Below are 26,606 nucleotides of genomic sequence, written 5' to 3'. Positions count from 1 at the left end.
ACACACAACTACAAAAAGAAAACAAGTCCCTGAATCTTGGTGTAAAAACAGTCATGATCACATTTCTTTTGTGTAAAATTAAACTTTGAAAATTCTCATGGGCAGCCACAGGGTTTTTCTACACCATAATATCATTACTGAGATATAGCAGCTGGTTAAAAGATCACACTAATTTCAGAGAAAACCAGTGGTAAATTCTCTCTATTGGATTCAGTGCAATTAGGTTTCAAAGATTTCAGCAAATTATTTTGCTTGGCCTGAGCCATTTAACCATTTTAATTCACAGCTATCACAGATAAGTTTGATAAATAAAATTCATCATGGGATCTCTGTAACTGGCCCAGCTGAGATTTCACTGCATTTAACTCTGTACCTACTGAATAAGCATGAAAAAAGTATCACCTAAGTGCATATATACAAAATCCTTAGATGGGAAAGCAAGGAGATGAAAGCTAGATCCTTTCACACTGAGATTTTCTCAAGTTATTTATTAATGAACGTCACTTTAAAAAGCCAAACGTGTTGATTTGCCTTTGGTGGGAATAAAAAGGTAATACATCACATTTTAAATGGGAAGGATAAGCAAAATGATTATCTTTTCACCAAGCCTTAAAGAAACAACACTATAGTTGAGACATTAATTCCTTAATCATCTGGTGATTTTAAATTAAAGAAAAAAATAAAAATAGCTAGTGAGTTTCTAATCCTCACTGGAGAAAATTGGGCATCTTCAAAGTTTCACAATTTCTTTGGATATAAAAAGAAAAAAGACCTGGGAAAGAACTCTACATCTTTTAAGGCTGGCTTTCATATTTCCTCATTAGATGAATAATTTCATTATACAATCTCCAAGGGGCATCCAAGCCCCAGATAAAGTCGAGATGCTCCCATTCAGGAATAGTCTTGTGGTACACCAAGCAGGTGATCTGGGTCAGTAAGACATTGACATCATTGACGTCTGCAAGCACGTCATGTCCCCCATTCCAGACTGCAGTCGGCACCAGCATGTCTTTCACGTTGTAAGTGGGAGGGTAACTCTACAATTTAAAAAAAGAAACAGGGGGAATTTTTTTTTTAATTTTCAAAATCACCAAGAACTGTCTCCATTAAACATGTAGTCACTTTGATGGGAGAAGAAGAGTTTAACTTTGAAAAATCACTATCAGGTTACCTTTTCAATTACCATTACCAGAGCAACCAAAAAACCAAACTCACAGTGAAGTTGATAAAGACTGCTAGTTATTGAGATGCTACCATATGCCACATGGGGCACCATGACAGAGGCTGGGTCCCCTGTGAGAGATGCAGCTCTCCCCACCTACCAGATGGCAGGTAGAGGAACCAAGGGCTTGCGAAGGTGCTTTGGAGTTATAGCCTCCCATGTTCTCCCTCGGGGATGGAAGGCAGGCTGTAAAAATTCTCTAAATATCAGGTTCCTCATCTGTACATCAGAGATAATCACACCAATTGCACAGGAGGCAGGGGAAATGCACCATACACTCAGCACTCAAAAATGGTGATTTTAACTGTATGTGGAAAAGGAGGCCTAGGCAATGTAATGTGGCCAAGGCACCAGAGCCAGTAGGTAACAACCCTAGGATGGTCTGACTGCTAAGTCCGTATCTGGAGTATGATGAAATGACATTGTCACAGTGGAGATTCATATTTATTGCCCACAACAGGGCAAGGAGGAGAGGCCCATCCCACAACACCCACCACAGGGTTTGAGTTGTTTTGGAATCAAATGAGGAAACACTAACACATTCCTGTCTAACTCTCCCAAATACCTCCCATAGCAATGACCCCCATCAGAACCCAGTAACCCAGGCTGGCTTCCTTGATGAGGTTTCAAGGTCTATTTTATTCTGAAGACTTTGAAGACTTTACCTGGTTGTAATGGAAATAATTCTTGGCACTGCTTCCCCAATCAAAGGCTTGAAATTTTCGGGATTTAACAACCTAAAAAGAAACATTTTGGAGGAAAGTTATCTGATACAGAAGTCTGAGATAAACTCATAGGTTGCTGGACTTAGTCACAGCCTCAGAAATCAATTTTATAGAGATAACCACATTTACTCTTTATTTCCAAACTGTAAGTTAAAATTAAATAACTTTTTTTTCGCTTTCCTTTACTAAATGACTCAATTTTTCATAGTATAATTGGACAGTAGCTATAAGAGGGCACAGAACTTACCAAATGCAATGGATGTGTCATGATGATGGGAGTGAAAAGTGGCTGGGGGAGGGGAGTGGTGGGGTGGGGGTGGTGGGGTTGAATGGGACCTCATTTTTTTTTAATGTAATATTTTTACAAAATCAATTAAATAAACAAATAAATAAAAAAGAGGGCACAGAAAAGCAGCTACAAATATATGCTTTGAATTATACTGAACCAATACTTGCTTCCATTGGATGACCTTTAGATGATATTTTCTGCTTAAATTTGAATCAAGCTTTTCAGAGAATAACTCTTTTACTTGGGAATGAAAATATATATAGATACAAAACCATTATGTGTTCTATATACCCCTCCTGCTTGTCTAGTAATGCTATTTCTTTATTTGTCAATAATGTAACACTTTTTCTTTTTTGCATACCACAGCTGGTGTAATCACCATATTGTACTGCAGGTCAGGACAACTTGCACCCAGTTGGGGAGACTAAAGCCATGGGTTGATATCTTATTTATAATTTTTAAAAAATTTCTCTCTCCTTCCCCCTCAACTCCCCTCCCCCATTATCTGCTCTCCTGTGTCCATTTGCTGCACGTTCTTCTTTGTCTGCTTCTGTTGTTGTCACTGGCATGAGAATCTGTGTCTCTTTTTGTTGCATCATCTTGTTGTGTCAGCTCTCCGTGTGTGTGGCACCATTCCTGGGCAGGCTGTACTTTATTTCACACTAGGCGGCTCTCCTTACGGGGCATACTGCTTGTGCGTGGGGCTCCCCGATGTGGGGGACACCCCTGCGTGGCACGCACTCCTTGCGCATCAGCACTGCAAATGGGCCAGCTCCACACGGGTCAAAGAGTCCCAGGGTTTGAACTGCGGACCTCCCATGTGGTAGACGGACCCCCACTCCACTGGGCCAAGTCCGCTTCCCTTATTTACAATTTTAACATAAGCATATTTACAAGAGTCTGATATAAAACTATTAACAAAAATTCACTTATTTTTAAAATTTGGAATAATGCAAAATCATACTTCTCCCAGACACCCAAGTTAAAAATATGTCAAGAATTAAATCCATAACTGGCATTCCTAATGAATTGGAAACTATGTGTAAGTTTGGGCCACATGGTGGCGTAACATTAACTGGTACAAAGAGATAGCCAACCATGCTTTTGATGTATGTGAAGTTTCAATCCTTATCAATTGCATAAAATTCTGTTTGATAAAATAAAAGCTAGCGTCATCAGATACCACAGAGCATTGCTAAAGGAGAAATTTTAGCATCTACTTTTGTTATTTCAAATGACAGATATTAAATATGTGTGGCACATTTAACGATCAGAACAAAATATGGGTTTACAGCACCTCTTAGGACACATGTTCCCTGTCCACTTAGCAGTGAAAATATCTCAGTGCGAGCTGCTCTGCTGCTGTACTCAGATGTGAATTTGCCACTTGGTCAAATCTGTATTACAGCATTTATATAAAGTTGAGTATGAATATAAAGGGAAAACTTGCCTATAACTCAGACTAAAATTCTAAGCTTGAAATTTGTACTGAGAGTAACTTTAGTACTTCAAAAACTATCCACCTGAAAAGCACTTCAGAAAGAGGGAAATATGGAAAAGTTTGTTTATAGTAACAAAAACACAGAAATAAACTAAAGTCCTTTAATAGATATTTGGTTAATTGCATTATGTTATAACAATATGCCCAAACAGTATGCCATGCCTTAATAATAAATATAAATATAAGACAGAAACAGAAAACTGTTTCTAAAGAATGTTTATAAATAATATTACGTGGGAAATAGTCAGAAATTGAAACACAATAGGTACTATGGTTACATTTATGTAAAAACATGTGGCTGAAGAGCAGGAGGAAATAATTGTAATATTCGGTTACACAGTTTTAAAGTGACATTTAGAAAGTTATTTTTAAGTCTCATTGCTAATAAAAATGTAAATAGTACCTTTTTATAGTACAGTATGGATCGAAGTCCTAAATATAGTCTTGAAAATAGTCCAACAGTCTGACCACTATGTCTCCTTCTTTAAGTGTATCCCAAGAAAAACAATCTACCTGATGTATAAAGACATATCTATAATATAATATAACACAACCTATTCCCAGGATGGTTTGATATTGCAAAGAGACTATAATGAAGAGATGGTGGGGAGAAGTGAGGAGCAGGAGGGGGTGAGGAAGAGGAAGAGAAAGAGGAGGAGAAAAAAATTCATGCAATGGAAAACTTTTTCTGCATTAGGAATATTTTTTAAATTTAGTTTGACCTGGACATTCTCACCCTCAGTGTCTATTCTTGCCTTCCTGCATTCAGTACTAGAACTGCTCAGGCATTTACTGAACACCTGGCCACCCAGGTAGAAAGCACACCTCCCCCCTCTCACAACTAGGCATGGCCATCTGGCTCACTTCTGAGTTACCTCCTAAATGTCAAGCCCCTAGCCCTTCTGCACTCCCCACTTCCTGTGGGCTGGAACAGACGTGAGATGACCCAGCTTCACCCAGGCAGTGGAGGACAGCACCCAGGGGTGGCAGAGCTACAGGGTGGAGTACACTGGTCCCTGCATGACTTTGTAGTGCACACACACACCCCTCCACCACCACCCCAGACCACTGATCTCTGTATTACAAGAAATAAATTGCTATAGTGGCTGTTTTTGGGGTCTCTGATACAGCAACTCAGCCTGTATCTAACAAATACAATGCTATTTCATTCAATAAAAATGAATGTTACAGAAAGTGTGTATCCTAGGATCCTACATTAGTAATGGGAATGATTATACCAAACAACTGTAAAATTATACCAAAATACTACACTACTACCCCTGGGTGGTACACACACAGGTCGTTTTTCTTCCTTGCACTCATGTATTTTCTAAAATATTATAATGTGCACATATTATATTACTTGTCCTTTTTACAATGTTTTAAGGAATATTTCTTGGCAGGTCTTTGTATTTTTTTTTAAACATTAGGTTGCAAACAATGGAGTATGTCAGAGTCATCAGGGGGTACTCATTAAAAATGCATATCCCAGGGACACATCCCCTACGAATTCTGAGTTTCAACAGATCTTGTGGAGGGCCCAAGAATCCGCATTTTCACTAGCACCAAAGTATTTCTGACCAACAATAAAGATGTACTAGAACCAGCCTTCACACAAGAATGAGCACCTGGGCTTCGGGCAGGGCTCGCAAGAGGGTCAGAGAGAGAAACGAGAGTCTCAGCTCTGGGGCTCTTTGGAATTTGTCAGGCTCTAACAAGAATAACATTTGTAAACTAAATTTAACAGCCAAGTAAAGATTTAGGTTTTGGAAATGAATAACTGAATGTTAATTATTCAAGTAAAAAGCAAACTTCTGAGTGTACTGTGAATAAAATGGCCTTTGAGGGCACCTCCCAGCTCATACCACAAGAACCTCCAAAATCCACACCTGAGTTGGGGCTCTCAGCCACCAATACCCAGGCCCCACCCACCTTCAGCAGCCGCTCCCAGCAGGCACTGGGGCTGCCTCCTGGAGCAGCCTGACCAAGGGGTCCCTGACAGGTGGGTGGCAGCCCCTGTCCAACAGCCCAGAGGAGGCAGGATCAAGGAAAGGGTCCTGTGAAGTCACTCTGCCAAGCAGCTATTTTACTGACAAAGAGATGACACAGAAGGCACAAGGGTCAAGGGCAAGGCTGCCTTCTGCAGGGAGTCTGGGCTTTGGAAATGGTTATGAAAGAAATTCCAAAGTAAGTAGAGCCTAAAGTCACAAGGTCACAAGTGGCCCAGAGAGCTGTGCTGGGGAACTCAGCCTGCAACCCTGACTCCAGTCAGCTGCTACATAAAAGGGGCCAGAACAAGAGCAGGGCTCCTGCTAGGCTAGGGGGTGGTCATGGGTACTTTGCCAAGGACCTGAGAATCAGGCGCTTGCCAAGGCCACTGAGCCAGAGCATAGCCCAGGCTGTGCCTTCAGTCAGCTGAGTCACCCTCCATGCATCCTTAGGAGTGCACTAACTGCTGAGGCGACAGAATTTCACCCTTTCTGGCAAAAAGTCTTATAGGGAAGAGAGGGGAAAAGGCTCAGAAAAGGTGGAGGAATAAAGATAAGAAAGGAAAGAAAGGAAAAGGAAGGAAGGAAAAGAAAAGAGAAAGAAAGAAAAAGAGAAAGAGAGAAGGAAGGAAGGTAGGAAGGGAGAACAGGAGGGAGGGAGGGAGGAAGGAAGAAATGAAGAAAGGAAGAAAGGAAGAAAGGAAGAAAGTTGCAACTACAAAAACAAAATTGGTAGGGGAATTTTGGTGGTAGGTCTAGAAAGAAAACAAGTGACTGTAAACACACTTGTGACTAGGAAAAAAGATGAGCCTGAATAAATGTGTGAATATGAGGATTTTTAAGGGTCCAGTACACCTTAAAAGTGAGAGTGTGCTGTGCAGCGTGTACTGCACTACTTTCCATTGCAGGTGCCCTGGGCTATACCTTAGCAATCTGTCACTGAGTCACTGACATCTGAAATGTGGTCGACCTTCACTACAAAGAGCTGAAGCCTCACATGGCCCTTTCTGGTTCCTGAGTCCCAGGGAGACGCTAAGACCAGGACTCCCAGGGGAGGATATTTCTGAGGCCACTGAGTTCACTAAAGTGCTATCACATGACAGAGGTTCCCCAATCTAATAAAGCTGAGCAAGCTAGTGGACAGCTGTTAATTTATTTTCTTAAAATACAGATTCTCACTGCTCAGCAATCAAAGGGAGGGACAACTGATAGGTTGATAAAATAGGCATAAGTTGCCTATCTACTGATCTTCCAGGCATATTATGCTTATAGGTTAATACTAAAATGGAATCTACTATCTCCAAATCTGCTCTAAAAGCATGTTTTATGAAGCAACATGGAAATAAAATAAATCTGAGTCTCAGCGAACAGCAGAACATCGAAGAGAAGGGAAGAGAAAAGACATTAGCAAAACAATTAGTTTGGTTAACCCACGCATGGTGTAGTATGCTCCAGAGAGGACAGCAAAACCAGACTAATTCAATGAGGAATCCAGGACTCCAGGGAAGGAAATCAGCTCGTATTTGTAAACAGATTGTCCTTCTACTTGGAAAACATTTGCAGAGAGGTACTGCATGGAATGCGCAGACCTTTCTAGCAATGATGCTACACAAACCCCCAACTGTGCTCTTGGAATACCTACCTGACCCCAGTGTAACAAGTTTTGCACAGAAGTTCCAGCAGGACTGTGTGTTGTATATACATCCACTCTAGACTGCAAAATAAATACATTTAACTATGAATGAAAACAGCATTAAGGTAATATCAATAATACACATATATTATCCTTTAAAACATTAAAACTACAGAGTTGTATCCTCAAATACAAGAGAGATTATGGGCAGGAAAAATTTCTCGACTATAAATAAGTCCTATGAAATATGTACAACACACACACACAGACTATATAGGAAGGAAATGAAAAGCAACCACATGGTAACCATGCAGCCTAATGGGTTGTGATTATAGGTAGTTTTATTTTCTTCTTAATGCTTCTCTGAATTTCACAATCTTATGTACAAATGCCACATTACTTTTATCAGCAGAAAAAAAGAAAAGTGGATAACATTTTTTAAAATCTCTGCAACTTTCACTCCAGAATTTTAAAATGTGTTTTCAAAAATGCAACATTGTGAACTACAAATATATTTAGGAACACCAGTATATTGCTGGCCAAAGGATTACACATTATAAAACAAATACACATGAACATATAAACATGTGTGCATATATATGGAAAGTGATTCAAATTTAAATACAGAGTAATTACATACCATATTTAAATTTTTCTCATTAAATCCACACAGAACTAAAAGGAGATTTCCACAAAGCTCCTTCAGAATGACATGGGGGCAAATATGAGTACTAAGCCACTTCAAAAATGCACTCTGGGGAAGAAATTCTTTGACTCCAAATAAACCCTATAAAAGAGAAACAAACCCAAGGATATATTCAGTATCTCTTTCTGGTACAAAGGTTTCCATGACCCACATTAGAAGCAGAGACCAGAGGCAAGGACATCCATAGATGAACTCAGGAGTAAAATGACAACCAGTGGAAAATCAAACAATATCCTGATAACATAAGTTTACTAAGGCTAAATATGATAATCTACCCTAATGTTACAGACATGTGCCTAAATTCTCAAAATGAAGGAAAGGAGGCAGAAAATCCATTCATTTTACAGCTGCCTTCTATAGTGGGAAAGGGTCCTAATGCTCACTCATCCCAGAGCCAGCCCCAGACAGTTTTCACCTGAATGTGATGGACTGATCCTGACTTCTGAGAAAGACTTGAGGCTGTGACTGATTAGCAGTTTCTGCTGAGGGTACATCTGCCTAGTCCAGTCATGGGGCATGAGTCAAATCTGGTCCCCTGTTTTAGAAAATAAAGTTTAATTGGAACACAGACACACTTATTTATCTATGTATTGGCCCTCGCTGCTTTCACACAACAGCAGAATTGAATCATGGCAACAACATATATATGGCCCCCCGAAAATATCTACTATATTTACTCTCTGGCCTGTTACAAAATATTTGTCAACACCTGATCTACATCTTTCCTGAGCAATGGTCATTGGACTTGTGCTCAAGTAGATCCAGGGTAATTATTATGCCCACAAGGTAAACTCTCCCACACTTGTACAATAGGAAACAAATCTTCCTTATATTGAACCCAAACCCATTTAAAATTTACACTCTTGCTCATTCCTACCCTCTGGATGGTCAAGCAGGAGAAATTCAAATGTCTAAAAGTCAGCAAGTAAATATAAATTAGTAAAACTGTGAAGGGAAAATGCCACCTGCCTCAGTGTTTATGACTAGGGACTGTTGACAACTGCGGAGAACTGGAAAGCTTGTGCTCAGTCTACAGGGTACAACTGCAGCAGGCTCTGTCCTGCCTGGGGATAGGACTATGGGCCCAGTGGTGCACAGCTTCTTCCTCTCCCCCCAAAATAATCAGCTATCAAGATTTTAATGTTAAATACTCCACTTTTTAAATGGTGGAATTTAAATTTAAAACATGTTACAGACCATATTCAACCCTTCTCCAGGCAAATTTGACCCATGAACACACAAGCTTGTGATTTCTGTGAAAACTATCTTCTACAAGACATCCCATCAAGCTCTAATATTTCTTTTTTCCAGGCTTATCACTCTAGTATTAGTTGGGGAGATCAAGGAAGTAAATTTGGCATGCAGAGGTCATGTGACATGAAAAGGCATTTTTATAAATTCTTGCTTTGAGACTACATAAGGGTCACATGTGACAAAAGCATGGTTTTGAGGCTCTCTGTTAAAAACAAGTAGGAACAAAGAAAAAAAACATCAAGCAAACAAGTTAATAGGATGACTCATCAATGATCTGAATCACAATAACTCAAGATTTCCTTTTGACTGACATGAGATGTAAGGTTGACCTTATACTTCAGAACTGCTACCCGGCACTAATGTGACAAACTCCGCAAAATTACACTGAAGGGCAGAATATACTGACAAAGCAAAATTCACCTTATGTATATACAGAATTACATATATCAACTTGATTTCTTTATAATTTGTGTTTTGAGAAAGAATTAGAAGAAAAATTTAACATTCATGGATGTAATGTGCACTTATCAGAGCAGCTAATTCAAAGGTTTTATGAATATTTGACCACTCTGTCAATTTTTTGCGATACACCAAAACACAACTGTCTGGAAGTGATGATCCCAAATCCAGGCTCTTTCGCCTACATTGGAATCTACAGGGTGATTTGTGAAGGACACACATCCCAAGGCCCCACTGAAGATTTAAGAAAACACTTTCTCCAATGCAGAGAGAGAGTGAAGGGGAGAACAAGTTTGTATTTTTACACACTACTTATTCACAATCTTCAGGAACTGACGTATTCATGAATTTTTATTGTTATGATGTCCCCTCAGAATGGGGAAATGGGGTGCTCATAACCTGCTGATCGGGGATGAAACTGGTACAGCCTCTCTGAAAGGCATGTGTATTTAAGAAAAACCATTGTATTAGTCAGCCAAAGAGGTGCTGATGCAAAATACCAGAAATCTGCTGGCCTTGATAATGAACATTTATTTGGGGTAGGAGCTTACATATACTAGGCCATAAAGCGTAAGCTACTTCCTTCACAGAAGTCTTTTTTACATGTTGGAGCAGGAAGGTTGCTGACAACAGCCAGGGTTCAGGTTGCCTGGTTCCTTTCTTCCTGGGTCTTGCTTCTCTCTGGGCTCAGGGTTCTTCTCTTCCCGGGGCTTGCATCTCTTTCCTCTGTGTGCTTACTTCCTGGGGCTCCAGCTTAAGACTTAATCATCAAATTCAAACATCATAACTCCAACATCAAAAAACTTCTAGCATCAAAAAGATTCAACTCTGCCCTTCATCATGCCCCTTTTATCTGAGAGTCCCCACCCACGAAGAGGCAGGGGCTCAACACACTACTGATGTCACCCAATCAGAGCCATAATCATAATTTAGTCATGCCCAGGTACAAAACAGTTTACAAACATAATCAATATTATTTTTTTGGAATTCATAACTACTTCAAACTGTGACAACCGTGAAGAGAAAAAACCCTTCTGTTTTATTGAAAAACAAATTGAAGAGGAGGAAGACCTACATTTCCCATCACTGGCAAATTCTTCAAATCTGAAAAGGAAATTTCTGGGCAGGGGGAGGGGCGATCAAGGTACCTTGAGGAGAAGATCTGGAAGTTTTAGCAATACGACTAAAGGACTAGTGCTGAATTCTGCTAAAGTCACAGGAGCCAGGGCAAAAAACATTTTAATCCTTTTGGCCAGACAAGGGATCCGTGAAAATGCTATAAAACCTATGCAAACAAAAGGAAGAAAATAGGAAATCCATGTTGAGAATCTGTTGTTAAAGGCAAGGGCTGCCCTTTTGTGTCATGCTCTAGAGAAAGCCTGAGAACCATGCCAGTAGTGCTGCAATCAGGGAGCAAAACATTTGAAATGGGGCCCTTGAATTTTTATGTGCAAAAACTCTAAAACTAAATATGTAAAACAAATATTTTTGAAGTGCTTCTTCCAAATCTCAACCTAGATAAGCACCGAAAGAAATCCAGATTGCCTGAAGCAGAAGATGTTCCCTGTTCCTTGAGCAATTTGAACCTTGCCATGTAAAGTCTCTCCCCAACAGCTCCACCTGACCATCTTCCTCCCCCACTCCCCCTTCCTTCCATCCCTAAGGACTAGCAGGCTCTCCAGTTACATAGCCACTTAAAAAGGAACTATGCACATTTAGAATCTGTAGCTTCAAAATACTTTTGCTTCCTTTCAGGCTACTTTCTGCCATAAACTAGATCCTAGAATGTCACCTGACAAAGAAGTAGGATGAAGGACACAAGTAGATAGGTCAAAGAAGAGAGCCTAACCCCATTCCTAAAATATGCAAATATATTCAAGTTGCTTTTTTGGTCTTAGCCTCCCAAATTAGCAAAGAGTGTTTGGTGGTGGTGAGAGTGAGGCAATTTAACTGTACATACCAAGACACTGAAAAGCATTTGTACTAGCAGTATAGTAATTCTTCTAGAACGTATTCTAAGGAGATCATGCAACATGACCACAAAGGTGTTACACACAATAAACATTCAAATATGCAACAGAATTAAACAAATTATGGGGCAGTTCCTTAACCTCTTAACAAAGTTAAAAATTTTGGATTCTGCTGCTTTCATATTAGAATTTGTTGATAGAATTATGGGTAATTTTTATTTTCTTTAAATCAACACATTGAGTTATAATCACCACAAATAAAAATGCATATAAATTTTAAAAACCGGAAGCGACTGTGGCTCCATCATTTGGGCTCCCATCTACTACATGGGAGGTGCTGGGTTTGCATTGTGGGCCTCCTTGTGAAGGCAAGCTAGCCCACACCCAGCAGAGAGCTGACGGCCTGTGTGCCATGGACAGTTGGCAAGCAACATGACACAACAAAGAGAGACAAGGAGATACAGAAAAAACATGCAGCAAATGAACACAGAGAAGAGACAGCAAAAGAAAGGAACAAGCCATAAGTAGGGGGGAATAAATAAATAAATCTTTTTAAAAAAAGTCTAACTACCCTGAGAACATCATGCTAAAAAGAAAAATTAGTTGGAAAAAAATTTTTTTAACATTTTTAAATAATGTCAGTGTAACCTAGCAATCTTGCAGCTAGTTTTGTTCCATTTGACTTTAAAAGTCAATGTATTATCTTGTATATATTTTTTAAGTCTCTCAGCTTATAAAACTTCTTGTTCTCCATCTTCTAACATTCCCATATATTGCTTAACTAGTAAATTATATAATATATAATAGGCTCCTGCAATTTGAACAGAGGAATACACCATGTTTATCCATTTTTATTAAAATCTGAATTTCTAGAGAAAACCAAATATTACCAAAACCCTTTGCCCTATTTGTTATTTCTGCTTGGCATAAAAATAAATAAAAAATTAAAAACTTGCATGTGAAATAACTATTTCTTTATAGTTCACTTTTTTTTTTAAATATGTATTTCACTATTAAGAACAAATGCAGGAAAGCAGATGTGGTTCAAATAATAGATCATCTGCCTACCACGTAGGAGGTGCAGGGTTCAGACCCAGGGCCCCCTGGCCTGTGGGGTGAGCTGCCCCACACACAGTGCTGCCACATGCAAGGAGCACCATGCCACCCATGGAGGCCCCCGCATAGGGGTGTCCCACGCACAACAAGTGCACACCACAAGGAGAGCTGCCACACGTGAAAAAAGTGCAGCCTGCCCAAGAGTTGAGCCACACACACAGAGAGCTGATGCAGCAAGATGACACAACTAAAAGAGAGTCACAGATTCCCAGAGCCACTGAGAATGCAATCAGATACAGAACACATAGAGAATGGACACAAGAGAGCAGACAGATGGGGGTGGGGTAGGGGGAAAGGGAGAGAACTAGATAAAAATAAAACTTTTTTTAAAAAAAAGAACAAAAGCAAACTCTGTCAAAAAAAAAAGACATTCTATAAACGTTCCACTTTTATTACATACCTATTGTGGTGCCTTGAGAATGAGCCACGTAATATAATTGTTCTTGGCCAGTTTTATTCAGAATGTAGTTAACTGAAGCTGGTAAGTCATAATTTGCCATCTCATCATAACTATAATCCAAAAAGGAACTGATTCACTGAAATATTACATACAAAGAATACCAGCATATACATAAAGAATAATCACAAGCTGAACACATCTGGGTAAACCAGCACTGAGCGGAGGAAGCAGAACATTACCAGAAGCCCAGAAGTTCCCTTGAGCCCCCTTCCTGTCATGCTTCCCAAAGGTAACTATTATCCTAATTTTTCACACCAAATATAGTTTTATCATTCTTGGAAATTTTATGTGAATGGAATTACACAGGATGTATTCTTCTGTATCTGACTTAAACTATGTCATAGAGTTATGGGTTGTTAGTTCTCGTTCCAGTGTGAGAATATACCACATTTTAATTTTCCAGTCCATTGTTGATGGGCATTTGGGTAGTTTCCAGTTTTTCACTATTGTGAGTAGTGCTACAAGAAACATATTCATGTTGCATTTTTAGGTAAAGGCTCTCATACTTGCATTTCAAGTCCACAGCAAGCAAGGTCTGGCAGATGGGAAGCAAGCCTGGAGGAGGTCATAGAGCTTCCTTCTCTAATGCCGGGTCCTGGGCACAGGACTCTGAAGCCCTGCATGTGAGTAGTGCACACCCGAGTGAGTGTCAACCACGAAGGAAAAGCTGGCTGTTCATGAGCACTTACGATGGGCCAGACTCTGGACCAGATGCTTCTCATGTACCTTCTTTAACCTCCCAATTACCTTGTTGAGAAATAAAAAGCATAACCTTGCAGAAAAGATATCTAATGATATCTTCTGTAAATCAGCCAGGTTCTGTAAATCAGCTTCTGTAAATCAGCCCGTGAGAACATGGTCTTGCAGGAGAATATCACAGAATGACTTCTGCCCCCCACTTCTGTAATCTAACAAACACTCCAGCCCCCCCCACTTCTGTAAATCAGCTGGTGACCTTGTACCTGCATTCTGCTTCTGTAACCCCACTTGCAAAATATCACCTAGCAACACATTACCAATGAGCAAAAGTCATGCTGATCCCACATAAAATCCTATATAAACCTGTGAAAACTGAAAAACGGGTTTAAAAATTTGAGACTGACTCTCCTCTGAGCCCGCACATAATAAATCTGTTCCTCACATCTCCGAGTATCATTCTGGGTTTCTCTGTGGCTCAGAACTCCTGGCTTTGCTCCAAAAACCTTATGAGATAGGGGTGTATTATCCCCATTTTACAGATAAGGAAACTGAAGCACAGAGGACCTAGGATAAATTGTCAAATGTCATACTGCTATTAATTGCTAGAGCCAGAAGTAAGAGAAAGAAGAGAATTTCAGAGGTGAGAATTTCTGGAAAGAAGAAAAATGAATATTTCAAATACATGTTTATGGCGGAAGGGGAAGGGATAAAATTTGCCCAGCAGCACCCTAACCAGTAAGAATGCTAAAATAACTTAAGAATTCCTAATTCCTAGTCAAATCTAATGCCTATGATGTAATTATTTATCTATGATGCCCTCTACTGGTATTTATTCAATTAAGGAGGTGTAAAATCTTTCATAAGACATCAGTTTCTCCTCTCCTAAGAGTTCAGAGTCACACACTCTATCTGCCTTCACTGCTGAAATCCCCACATGTCTGAACTAAGGGCACTAAGGAAAGAGGCCCATGTGGTAATCAACTCAAATATACCTGAAAGCCCAAAATTCATCCTGAGAAACTGAAAGAGTCCTGTGTTTCCGAGACCAGGTGTTTCCCAGGCTGTTCCCCATCCACACGTCAAAACCAGCATCCGCGAGAATGAAGCCCAGGCTGCTGTTGGCGAGGTTAGAGACCCAGACGCTGGAATCTGCAAGGAGGCCATGCTGCAGAAACACAACTGGCTTGGGACCTGAAAGACACTCACATTTAAGAGTTAGCAGTCCTGAATGATATTGCAGGGACAGATGATAGACATTATACAAGCTGTCATAACCCAACCCAGTGAATGCACTGGGGGAGAGTGTGTGGGAAGCTGCCTCTGGCACAGGTGTTGTATTGGGCATCTTGTTGCTAAGTGCTATTTTTAGATACTAACCCGGTTAAGTTTCCTTTCCCCACCCTTACTGAAGCAATTAAGTTTCTATTCTTACGCCACTCCCCCGGGCTCCAATTGGGCATTCCCTAAAGAGCAAGAAAGTCTTCCCGAGGACATTGCCAAATAACCATCTGCACGTGCGTGTGGCACGAGAATCAAAATCTAGTTAACCAATCATTTACTGACACATGTGTTGTCGTCAGTATGTACGACCTCATTCATCCCTGGCTATAAATACCCCTGATTGACCCTCAATAAACGAGACTTGATCAGGATCCTGTCTTGTCTCCATTCTTTGTGTCTCTTGTCCCTTTTCATTCCCACTCCCTCCCTCAGGTCTTGGTTCAACTGATCTGCAGGTCGGGTCAAGAGTGAAATTACAATGTAAACTATAATCCATGTGGAGCAGCAGTGCTCCAAAATGTATTCACCAAATGCAATGAATGTGCCACAATGATGAAAGAGGTTGTTGATGTGGGAGGAGTGGGGAGTGGAGAGTGAGAACCTCTTATATTTTTTAATGTAACATTTTTTGTGATCTATGTATCTTCAAATACATACAATAAAAAATTAATAAAAGCTAAAAAAAAGAGAAGCACCAAGCTTCAAAGCAAACATATATCGGTAAATGGATCGTTCATAAAAGATTCCACAAATAATGAAATAGAAACAAATTAAATTTTGAGAGAGCAATGTACTTCTATATAACATTAGTAAGAATGTTTTTAAACAGTGCTGGAAGGGTGGCAGTGAAACTAGACTCTTTTCACATCCCTAGAAAAAAGACACTGGTTTGTTAATTTTTTAATATATTTTTAGGAACTTATACATGATGTCTATAATTTGATCCAGTAATTGTATTTCTCACAATGTATCTCAGCAGAATAAACCAAAAGAAAGAAAGCACAAGTTCATAAATATTAATTCATTTGAATATTCATATACATATATGTATATGGGAATTTATTTTCTTCTCACTTGTACCTGGGACCCTGTGACATAGTGGAAGTAACAGACTTGGGAGCCGAGAGATCCTGTTTCATTTTGAGCATAAGAGCCCTTGGCATGAGGGAGATGCAGTCGAAATAACCCACTGCACTTCTGAAGCGGTATTTCTATTGTTTTTTTAAAGATTTATTTTGTATCTATTTCTCTCCCCCCCCCCCATTTGCAGTTGTCTTGCTCTCTGTGTTCGTTCACTGTGTGTTCTTCTGTGACCCCCTCTGTCCTTATCAGCAGCACAGGGAACCTATCCATTGGGCCAAGTCTGCTTCCTATGGTATTTCTATTAAGCATCATGGGTCATCCACAAAGAAAATATTAAATCCCAGGGTAGAAAATCAGTGAAAAGTAGGCACTAATTGCTTGATTGCATGAAGGCAAGAAAGTGGTGAAGAGAGCAGCGCACTGGAAACAGCCCTCCGTCCTGCCTGCCAGTTCTCTCTCTGCTCCGAGTAGGGACAGAAGGAAGGTAAAATACAGCTCTTGCACAAACCAAAATCCATCAAAGACTTGAGGATTTGCTGGCAAAAGAAGCTTCTCTGTGGGTGGGTTAAGCCCACTCCATTCACACCTTCTACTGCCGGATTCTTAAATGTTTTGTTCCACAGACCCCTTTGCCAGTCAGGTGAAATGGACACTGCTGTAATTTATTCACTGCATACATTCATAAGTGAAGGAAATGCTAAATTTCAGTTAGGGGCCAGAAAAATAAAAGCAATAAGTCTACTGATTTTTTTCAATTCAAGCATGGACCCCTGGCTAAGAACCCCTGTTCAGGTGAATTGTTTTAATTGAATTTTTTCTCACCTTGCTAGAGAGAAGCTGATTGAAATGAAAATTAGGTATTATTGAGTGCTTATATGCTGTAGTGGGGCTGAAAATGCTGTGAGGCTTGTCCTATTCCCATTGAAAGTAATGGGTAATTGTGGCTAAGAGATGTCAAACAACTTGCCTAAGGAAGAATTAGAGCTAGTAAGAGGGGAGCTGGGATTTGAAACCAAGTATGTCCTATGTCAGGGTCTGTGCTTTTAACCACTTTGCTATAGGAAAGAAGGTTTAACAAGAGAGAAGTCAACCTAGAACATACAGAAGGACCCCAGGGAATGATGGGCCAACAGAGTAAAGCTATTTTAGAGGGCTATGCATCAAGTCTTGGAAGAAAATAATCTCTTGTAGGTGGAGGAGATAGGAATGGAGGCAGGGGCACCAACCTCAACACTGCCTGCCCGACCCTGCCCACCCGGGTAGTTCCTCTGAGGACCAGCCTACTGCATGCACCTCAGCCCCGCAAGGCCTGGCTTTGTCTGACCAACAAACCAACAAGACAAGGGCTGCTCCCATCAGATGTGCTCTAGGAAGACTGGTAGCCAACAGCAAGGCCTAGAAGGATCATTTCTTGGTCCAGAGATGGCAAGGTACGTTATCCAGGTCAAGTAAGTCATTAGCACAGAGGTGACAAAGAGAAGCAGCATGATGGTGACCACCTGATTAGGCCCAAATGTGGGTGGAGGTGAAGAGGGCATTATGCAAGCTCCAAAACTGAATCTGCTGTGGCCACAAGCCACAGGAGGAAGTTGATCAGGTGAGTGGGGAAGTTCCTCCTGCCTCCCAAGCTCCTGCCCTTCTCCACTGCAACACTTGTTTCAATAAGCCTCCACCATGCTCTGAAAAGGTTGCAAACACCACATTGTTCTCCAGGGAAGAACCAGAAGGAAAAGTAAGCAGTAGGTCAAGAATAGGGGTAAAAATACAGCTGTAAGCCTGAGCCAGGCCTTGGCTTTTACTAGCTGTGAAACTTTGTAGGAGTTATTCAATCTCTCTGAAATACAGGTGTTCTTTCCTAAAGGGGGATGATAGAGTGCCTGATACCTATCAAAGATTTAAAACAAAAATGGCTGCTGAAGATCACAGTAAATATATAATATAAAATAAAATAGTATTAGCACTATAAAGATAAAATGAAGTGACATTCTTTAATTCAGAAAATCGGAGTAACAGTAAGACCATACCAAGTGTTGACTATGTGTTAGGCTCCCTGTAAGGACTTCCATGCATTATCTCAAACAAGCCACATGACAAGCTGCAGAGTTGGCACGTTCTGCTGAATCCTGGACCCCCAAAGACATCCACTTCCAAATCACAGGAGTTACTTACATGGGAAAAGGGATTTTGCAGATATGATTGACTTAAGGATCCTGATGAGAGAGCATCCTGGGATGTCCAGAAGGACTCATTGAAATCACAAGGGTCCTTATGAGATAGAGGCAAGAGGATCAAAGTCAGAAAAATAAGCTCTGACAATGGAACCAGGGCTTGGAATGATGATCTACAAGCCAAGGAATGTGTGCAGTCCCTACTAGCAGGAAAAGACCAGGGAACAGCTTCTCTTCTAGAATCTCCAAAAGGAACACAGCCCTGCTGTCACCTTGATTTATGACTTGTGACCTCCAAAATTGTAAGATGAGAAATCTGTGTTTAAGGCCACTAAGTTTGCAGTAATTTTCCCAGCAGAGCTAGGAAAACTAATATACCTGGAGACCAGTTTTTCTCCCTACCGTGCAGAAAAGGACTCTGAGGAACAAGGGGATAAATAAGCTGTCCACAGACATGAAGCCAGCAAAGGTGGAACCAAGATTCCAATGCAGGTGGCATGACTCTTGGACCTGGCTTTAACTAGGCAATGCATGGCCTCTCCAAACAAGAGAGAGGATGGGGAGCGTCTTCAAGGAGATGTCAGATATCCACAAGTCCCTCTCAGCCTCCTTGCCTTGATCTACCCTCATGGTTCTTAAATTCTGACATCCCATGTGTGGGCGTGAGGAGACACAGCCCTTTAGGAAACTGCATGCCACATTTTGGGTGTACAAGCATTTTTTCAGAGTCTACCAAGTAGCTCCTACCCTGGCTGCTCAGCAGACACACCTGAGCAGCTTGTTAAGTACTCAGTTTCCTGAGCCCTTGTCCAGAGGCTCATAGATGAGGTCCAAGAATCTATATTTTCAAAATAGTTCCCCAGAGGACACTGATGCAGCCGAGGTCTTTATCTTACCAGGAACCACAGCTCCCTTCCCAGCCTGACAGCCCAGGCTCACATGCCCTCAGAATAGCAGAGGAAAAGGTCTGCACCTTGCTAATTTAGAAGAAGCCTTATAACCCAGAGCCTTCTAGAATAGCTGTAAGTTGCTTAAGGATCCCCTGTCCCCTGCAACAGCAGGGTCTAAACAAAAGGGCAACAAGGACGTTGCTTATGGTTCACACATTCCTATTACTTTGTATTGAGAAATGCAATGATGCCCCACAACACACCTCTGCAATGGTCTGTGAGTCTGAACAGGTCAGGAAGACTTCATATCTACCAAAGCAGACACTCAGCTGTGTAGTAACCCGAAGTTCAAGAGCTGGTTCAACCATCCCTAAGACAGGCTAAGAACGAGGCTACTGAATTCATTTTTACAGCCTAATTCTAATTTTGAAATGCTGGCCGCAAAAAACAGCTAAAAACACTAAACAAGTAACTGTGGTGAGAAGCCTCAGATATAAGCTCTGGGACCGAAGGGGGTTCCTGAGCCTGCCCCACCTACTCAAGATGAAATTCTGATAACTGGTGAATTGTCCTTATTACTAGTATTTACCCTAAATGTTACCAATTTTGTGCAAGCACTGTATTATATATGAATTACGTTAGAAGGAAGATGGTATAATCAACTGGCTTTGAGGATGAGGCAACTGACGCCTGGAGACAGTAAGTAGCCTGCCCTGGAGCCCTGTGCTGGGAGTGAGCCAGAGTTGAAACGCCAGCCTCCTCTTTTCAAACCCCTTGCTTTAACCACTGGTCTTTTAACCACTAGGGTAAATGAGAAGGAAAACTTATCTCTAATTCTCTTCTGGCTAGAAACTTCAACAATAGAAGCCTGTCCACCAGACTACCCTGTGGCTCTACCAGGGCAAAGAGCAAGAAAATTTTGAGAGGCTGGGAACTTAGTCCAGAGCCCGTGTGAATCCTGTATTCATTATCAAACAAGTTAGACTAGTTATTTAGCCCCTGGAAAGCTGGGTTTTCTCATCTATAAAATAAGGATAGTAAGACACTTATGTCAAGCTGTCTGAGCACTCATTTAACAATCTCCACTGACCCCAGAGTCCAGCACTTTGCACTTACACAAGCAGCTTTCAGAAGTCTGCACCCTCTGCTGCTTCTTGCAGCCTCATCTTACACAGTTGTCCAGCTGCAAAGGGACAACCCACTGCAGGAGTGAACACAATGGCACCTGCACCACAGAGCAGGGAAGGAAACCACCCTCCTTGGAATGCTTTTCTCTCCACCACCAGCCAGAGTCAGCATGATCATTAAGCTCCATGGAGGCAGTGATTTGGTCTGTCTTCTTTACTGCTGTGCCCATAGCATTTAACTCAAAGTATGGCATATGGTGTGAAAGAAGGAAGGAATAAAGGATGATAGAAAAAAAATTACATTACTTAATGTCCATTGCTTTCATTAGGTTTCTGAAGAGTGCCCTGATCAGACTCGTGGTTAGGCTTGCCATGCTCAGGGGCTGCTAGTTGCTAGGAGGGCTACAAAAATCTCCCAGTCTCTACCTTCAAAACTGCTGTAGGGAGAAGTTTAGGGTAAGGAGAAGTACACAAACAAGTCAACCCTGAAGCAGAAAAAGAGAAGCATCTCAAGAGGCATTTGTTTCATCAGAGGAAGGGGTTTCCTCTTCACTTGAGCAATCAGGGAGAGCTGGAAGGATGGAAAGAATTATTATTTTAAAAAAGACGGAGTCTTTCTGCCACCTTTCCAATCCACCATAATGGTGCGCATGAACATCCTGGGTGATGTGAGAGAACTGCCAGATTATTATCATGCTGTGCTTGCAAATCATCAGCTGGTTTCTAACTGTGATGATGAAGCAAGACTACCCTGGCAAATTTGAAATCCTTTATGATCAGAAGGCTGGGAAAATTGTTGTGAAACTCACAGGCAGGTTGTTGTGAAACTCACAGGCAAGTGAAGAGTGATTAGCCCCAGATTTGATGTGCAACTCAAAGATCTGGAAAAACGGCAGAATAATCTGCTCCCATCTGTCAGTTTGGTTTCTTTGTACTGACGATATCAACTGGTACCATGGACCAAAAAGGAAGCAAGGTGAAAACACACAGGAAAGAAAATATTGGGATTTTTTTTCCCCAGGATGTAATACATACACACAAATGAAATGTCTCAGGTGGGGAAAAAATACAGGACCGAGGACAGTAGGCATCGTTCCAGTGGTGTGTGACCAGCTGCAGTCCAGGGGGAGTTTAGCAAAGAAGAAATAATATATTTGGATTTGAGAGATCCAGGGAGTCTTTTTTTGACATTTATTAATATAACAGACCTAACTTCAATTATACTATTTATAATTTTGCTCTGGAACCAATTAAAACCTATACAACTAATAAATAATATTTATTGGATAATGAGTACACATGATTGACAATCAATGGTTCTCAAGCATTCCTCAAAAAACCTTGAGAGAGAGAGATTCTTACCCCTACAGAGTAGGTCACAATAGACATTACAGCCTATCGTGGCAATCACTTGGCCACGGACCAGCCCTCTGCTCATGAGAAGTCTCTAATGATCTCCTAGTCAGGTTACAGATAATCAGAGAGGCCCACTGAGGCAGGACTGAAAGACCATCACTACAGCTGTCACATCAAGTTCCATGCTGAAAGAGGTACAGGTAAATGAATAATGCTTTAATACAAATTCTAATTCTCTTGTAAATTGTACAGATATAGGGCATTATATTTGTGAGTGTTAAAAGCATTGCTTTTCTAAATTACAAGCAGACTGAATTTCTATACTCCTGTTTGGAAATTTCTTTGTATTTCTTAATGTATGGGGAGCCTCACAAATGGAAATGGTTCAAGTCTCTTGTTCCTGAACTTCTTTCTGGTGCTCTGTGAACAAAAGCCTAGCTTGGGTGCTGGGCAGGGAAAGCAAAGGGTGGGGTGAACTGAAGCATATAACACAGGCAGCCTAGAGAGGAACTTGACAGCTACTTAAAGATGGAAGTCAAGAAATATTCTGTAGTTTCCAGTCCAGGTCATTAGAGGGACAGCAGTGCTATTAATACGCAGGCAAGTCAGGAGAGGCCTGGATGAGGAGATGAGTCCCATGAGTCCCACGAGTTCCAGATGCCACTCTAGGACTGAAGGACTTTCGGGATCCTTTTTGTCTCTTTGGTCTTAAAAGAGCCAAAGTAACACCACCACTCCCAAACAGGAGGGAAGGACAATTCAGATGGGAGCTGAAGGACAATTAAAACCCTCAATCTCGTGTGCTCCATGGAGTCAGGGAATTGCAAACCCTCAGAGAAGCACCTATTCAGGTCTAAGGAAAATCGCTCATTCCCTTAGATTACTCAACCCTTTCTCACAGATTCCCTTTAAAACTTCCCTCTGAATTGAGCTCACAGCAGGAGTTATATACATGTCACTGATCACCCAACTAGAGAGGCCTCTTTTGCACAGATTAGGCATTTGGGGGCACTAATATATGAACAGATTTAGCTCAGGCTACTCTCGGTTTATGCTCCCCATTCTGGAGACCAATGTATCAACCTCCCTCCCCCCAAAACACACACACATATACACCCAGAAAGAAAGAGAGAGGGGCAGGTAGAGGAAGGAAGGGAAGGGGAGGAAGGGAGGAATGCAGGAAGGAAGGAGACAGGAGAAAACCCAAGACACCTGAGAGTGAAGATGACTAAAGGGGAACATGGAGATTGTCCTGACCAAGTAACTGTTTTTACATTTGAAGAATCTGAGGTTCACAGAGGTGGAAGCATATAAACAGTTGGGTGCAGACCAATATCTAGAACTGAGGTCTCCTAACTTTTCTTCCCACCATCTGGGAGCAAATCAAGAATTTTCTTTCTTAGTATTCCATGGTGAGGCACCTGCACATGTGGCAGGAGCAATAAACACATCTGTAGGGCAGGTAGCACCATATGCTTTAATTAATGGATGGAGAGAAAAGCCTGGAGGAGGATAGGAAAAGAGGAGCCGCATTTCCTTAGCATGTTTTACTGAGGTCCTGGCCTCTCTTAACAATAACAGACATTACTGATTAGAATCATCAATTAATGACTATAATAAAATATCATTAAAATTATCAACATATATTTTTCTATATGTGTGATTGGAAATCAGTGTACACCATGTACTTGGGTTTAAAAAAAAAGGGAAGGAAGGAAACAAAGATAATATGCTCACTCTGGCATAAAATATATGCTTGTGTGTGGGATTAGTTCTATCACTCACCAAGGGCATGGTAAATGATTTATTAAAGCTCATCTCTTTTTGCTTCAGAGCAAATAGAGCTCTGTCCTTGCTTATCTCTGCACAAGCTATCTCTTTGCACTTGAAATTTGAAAACAGCCACCTCTTGCCCTTTCTGCTACTAGATAGGATGTGAGTCTAGAGACAAGGTTTCTTGTTCCAAGACAAAACATTCTTGGGAAATTTATCTTTAACCACAGTCCTTGGCTGAATCCAAAAAGTCATGATATACAAGCAAGAGAAATAAACCAGATGGAGACCTCCCTGCACATGAGTTTTGGTGTGTGAGTCTTTCATTCCCAAAGCAACTGGCACCCAATGTGGGGCAGTTGATTTTCCCACAGCTGAGGGGAATGTTTTGGGACAGCCCCTGGGAACAGCCCAGGGGAACTACAGTCCCGACATTCATCACTGCCAGTTATCACAGCCGCCCTTGAGGTAAGCTGCTCCCTGGGTTCAGTCACAACAACATCTCTGCATAGTAAGATTGGTCCAAACCATGCATCCTGCACAGACAGGACATCAGCTGCCCTGAGAGAGGTAAGCTGATTGCAGACACTAGTATAACATGGGAAATACATTATCAAAGCAACCAGGAGATCTATCTCCACACTTCACAACAACTATTGAAAGCAGCTAATTGTAGAGTGAAAGAACAACAAATTACTACATTGCTTCAAACAGTACAGACCTTTTGTTCGTACTTCCCTGACAAGGGAACCTTAGGTTTCGAATTATAGGAACTCTAAATCTAGAATTATGAGTCAAATTGTAAACTTTATGTTTCTGTTAGTGTGTTATCATTGCTTTTGTATTTGACTCTTTGTTCAATGTCAGAATATTTTAATACCTCCGGATGGTAAAATAAATAAATAAAAATTCCTAAAAGAGTTCTATTCAAATGGCCTAAAAATAAATAAAAGCTTATATTAATAGATAAGTATAAATGCTAATAAGAGCTCTACAATGATAAAAATTGTAAGTCCTGATTAATGAAATTCCTACAAGTGTCTTCATAAGAAATAGTTCTTGCCTCAATTGAAATGAATAGTTTATTTTTCTTCACAGGATAAAGTGAAGGATGTAAAACTTAAATGAATACTAAAAAAAGTAAAAATGTGAATGCTAACTGAAATTTCATGTTTGTTCAAAAAGGTATGTTTTGTCCTAAAATAAAATGGCTAGTTTTCATACAATCAAAATGGAAATATGAAGGACAAAACATGAATGCATATGGCAAGCTGTAAAAAGTATTGTGGTAGCATTCAGTGAAAAAATGTGTTCTGTGAAGGTAAAATTTGTCTTAAGATAAAGTAATTATAGTCCATGTGGTTATGAATAATTATAAAAAGTTTGTGGAAGCATTGTTAAAGTGTTTAAATAGCTAATTCCAAAAATCCATTATTAAACAGAAACTGAATTGATAATAATAAAAGTAACTTCATAAGAAGAGAAGTTATCGGCAGCCAACCTCCCCTGCCAACTCGCCTCTAAAAAACTATTTCTAATATTGCGTGCTTCTAGGAATTTGAAATAAAGTTATATTTCCCTATAACCAAATTGAATCATTATTTTAACATGTTTAGTGTTGATGGTAACTGTATATTGTATGAACTTTGCTTAGAGACAGTTTCGAACATCATTTTGGTAACTTACGTATGTAGGGTGTACAGAACATGTTTTTATTATTAAGGAAACAGAAAATAATTTTGTCCTAAGATAAATTGACTAGTTATTAAAAAAGAGTAAAATTTAGGACAAAACCTGAATGAATACAAGAAGTGGAGAAGGTGTGTGGAAAAAGGAATTTTTGTAGATGAAGTTAAGATTTGATGGGTCTATCAAGTGTTAAAAGCTTTAGTATCAAATAGTCTACTAATACAAAGCTAAATTTTCTTCTTTCTCAAAGTTTCTTAAGACATTAATCTGTTTTAGCAAAAGTTTACAAAGAGTTTTTCTCTTGATTAATCAGTGTACAAAAGTCTCTTTTATCAAAATAGCTCCTTGTACTTTAACCATATCATGTCTTTGGCTGTTTAAAAAAAAAAACAAGTCTTATCATGTTTAACAGAACATAATGTTCAAACATGCTTTCTCAAAGTCAGATCCTGAAAAATATCTTTTATTTCAGGTTTTTGCAGAGGATTTGTTCTTTTATCTTTAAAAAAATAAAGTAATAACATAGTTAAGTTCATTTAATATGATATAAGTTAAATGAACAATATTTAAAAGTATTATAAAATTAAAAGGATTCTTTAACCCTCTGTTAAAGTTGTATGTGTAAAAAGTTCATATGAATACTTAAAGAGTATATAAAATTCCTGTAAATTTAATAATGTTCCAACATAATATTAAAAATATACAATGCTGTTAATCATAATTTTAATTATTAAAAATTATATATATCATAAAAACCTCTCTTTCTACTTAAAAATCAAAACGTGAACGCTTTAACTCATACTCATCTGATTTACACTAAAAGCTGCCATAAGGCAGATACTTTAACTCATACTTGTCCAATTCACATTAAAAACTGCCACAGGGTGATACATAACAGTAAACTCTCATAAATTAAAGTAACACCACTGCTATGTGCAGCAACCCTAAATACTCTTAATTTATTACAAAAATTAATAGCCAATTATGTCACTATCTCTTTATTTTAAAATTTCTTGAAGCTTTCTCTGATATCTCCTTAGGCAAGTCAAGCCAGCTGCATTCGTATGTGAACAAGCCAACAGTAAATTTTACAGCACTTTCCCAAAGCTGTGTGCATAACCCAATCATCTATCCTAGACTAAAAACAAAAACCTAACTGTATAAAAAACCTGTAGTTTTAATCCTATTTCATTATATTAATAATATTATGTTAACAA

At 40.0% G+C, this 26,606-nt stretch overlaps 1 protein-coding gene across 2 annotated transcripts in view; it reads right to left on the bottom strand.

Annotated features, from left to right (window-relative positions):
• Positions 1-457: 457 nt before the first annotated feature.
• Positions 458-26,606, bottom strand: part of LOC101447702 (lysosomal acid lipase/cholesteryl ester hydrolase) — a 42,546-nt gene continuing 16,397 nt past the window's right edge. For both annotated transcript variants that reach the window (XM_058298824.2, XM_071215785.1), the window contains 7 exons: positions 15,015-15,213; positions 13,264-13,373; positions 10,926-11,062; positions 7,999-8,145; positions 7,368-7,439; positions 1,888-1,959; positions 458-1,037 (listed from right to left, as the gene is read on the bottom strand). In XM_058298824.2, the coding sequence (XP_058154807.1) occupies positions 795-1,037; positions 1,888-1,959; positions 7,368-7,439; positions 7,999-8,145; positions 10,926-11,062; positions 13,264-13,373; positions 15,015-15,213 (980 nt within the window). In that variant the 3' untranslated portion in view covers positions 458-794. The remainder of the gene's footprint in view (positions 1,038-1,887; positions 1,960-7,367; positions 7,440-7,998; positions 8,146-10,925; positions 11,063-13,263; positions 13,374-15,014; positions 15,214-26,606) is intronic.

The sequence above is a fragment of the Dasypus novemcinctus genome, chromosome 6, assembly GCF_030445035.2.
Source record: "Dasypus novemcinctus isolate mDasNov1 chromosome 6, mDasNov1.1.hap2, whole genome shotgun sequence".
Lineage (NCBI taxonomy): Eukaryota > Metazoa > Chordata > Mammalia > Cingulata > Dasypodidae > Dasypus > Dasypus novemcinctus.
Note: the sequence above shows the minus strand (reverse complement) of the source record. Positions and strands in the feature narration are given on the sequence as shown.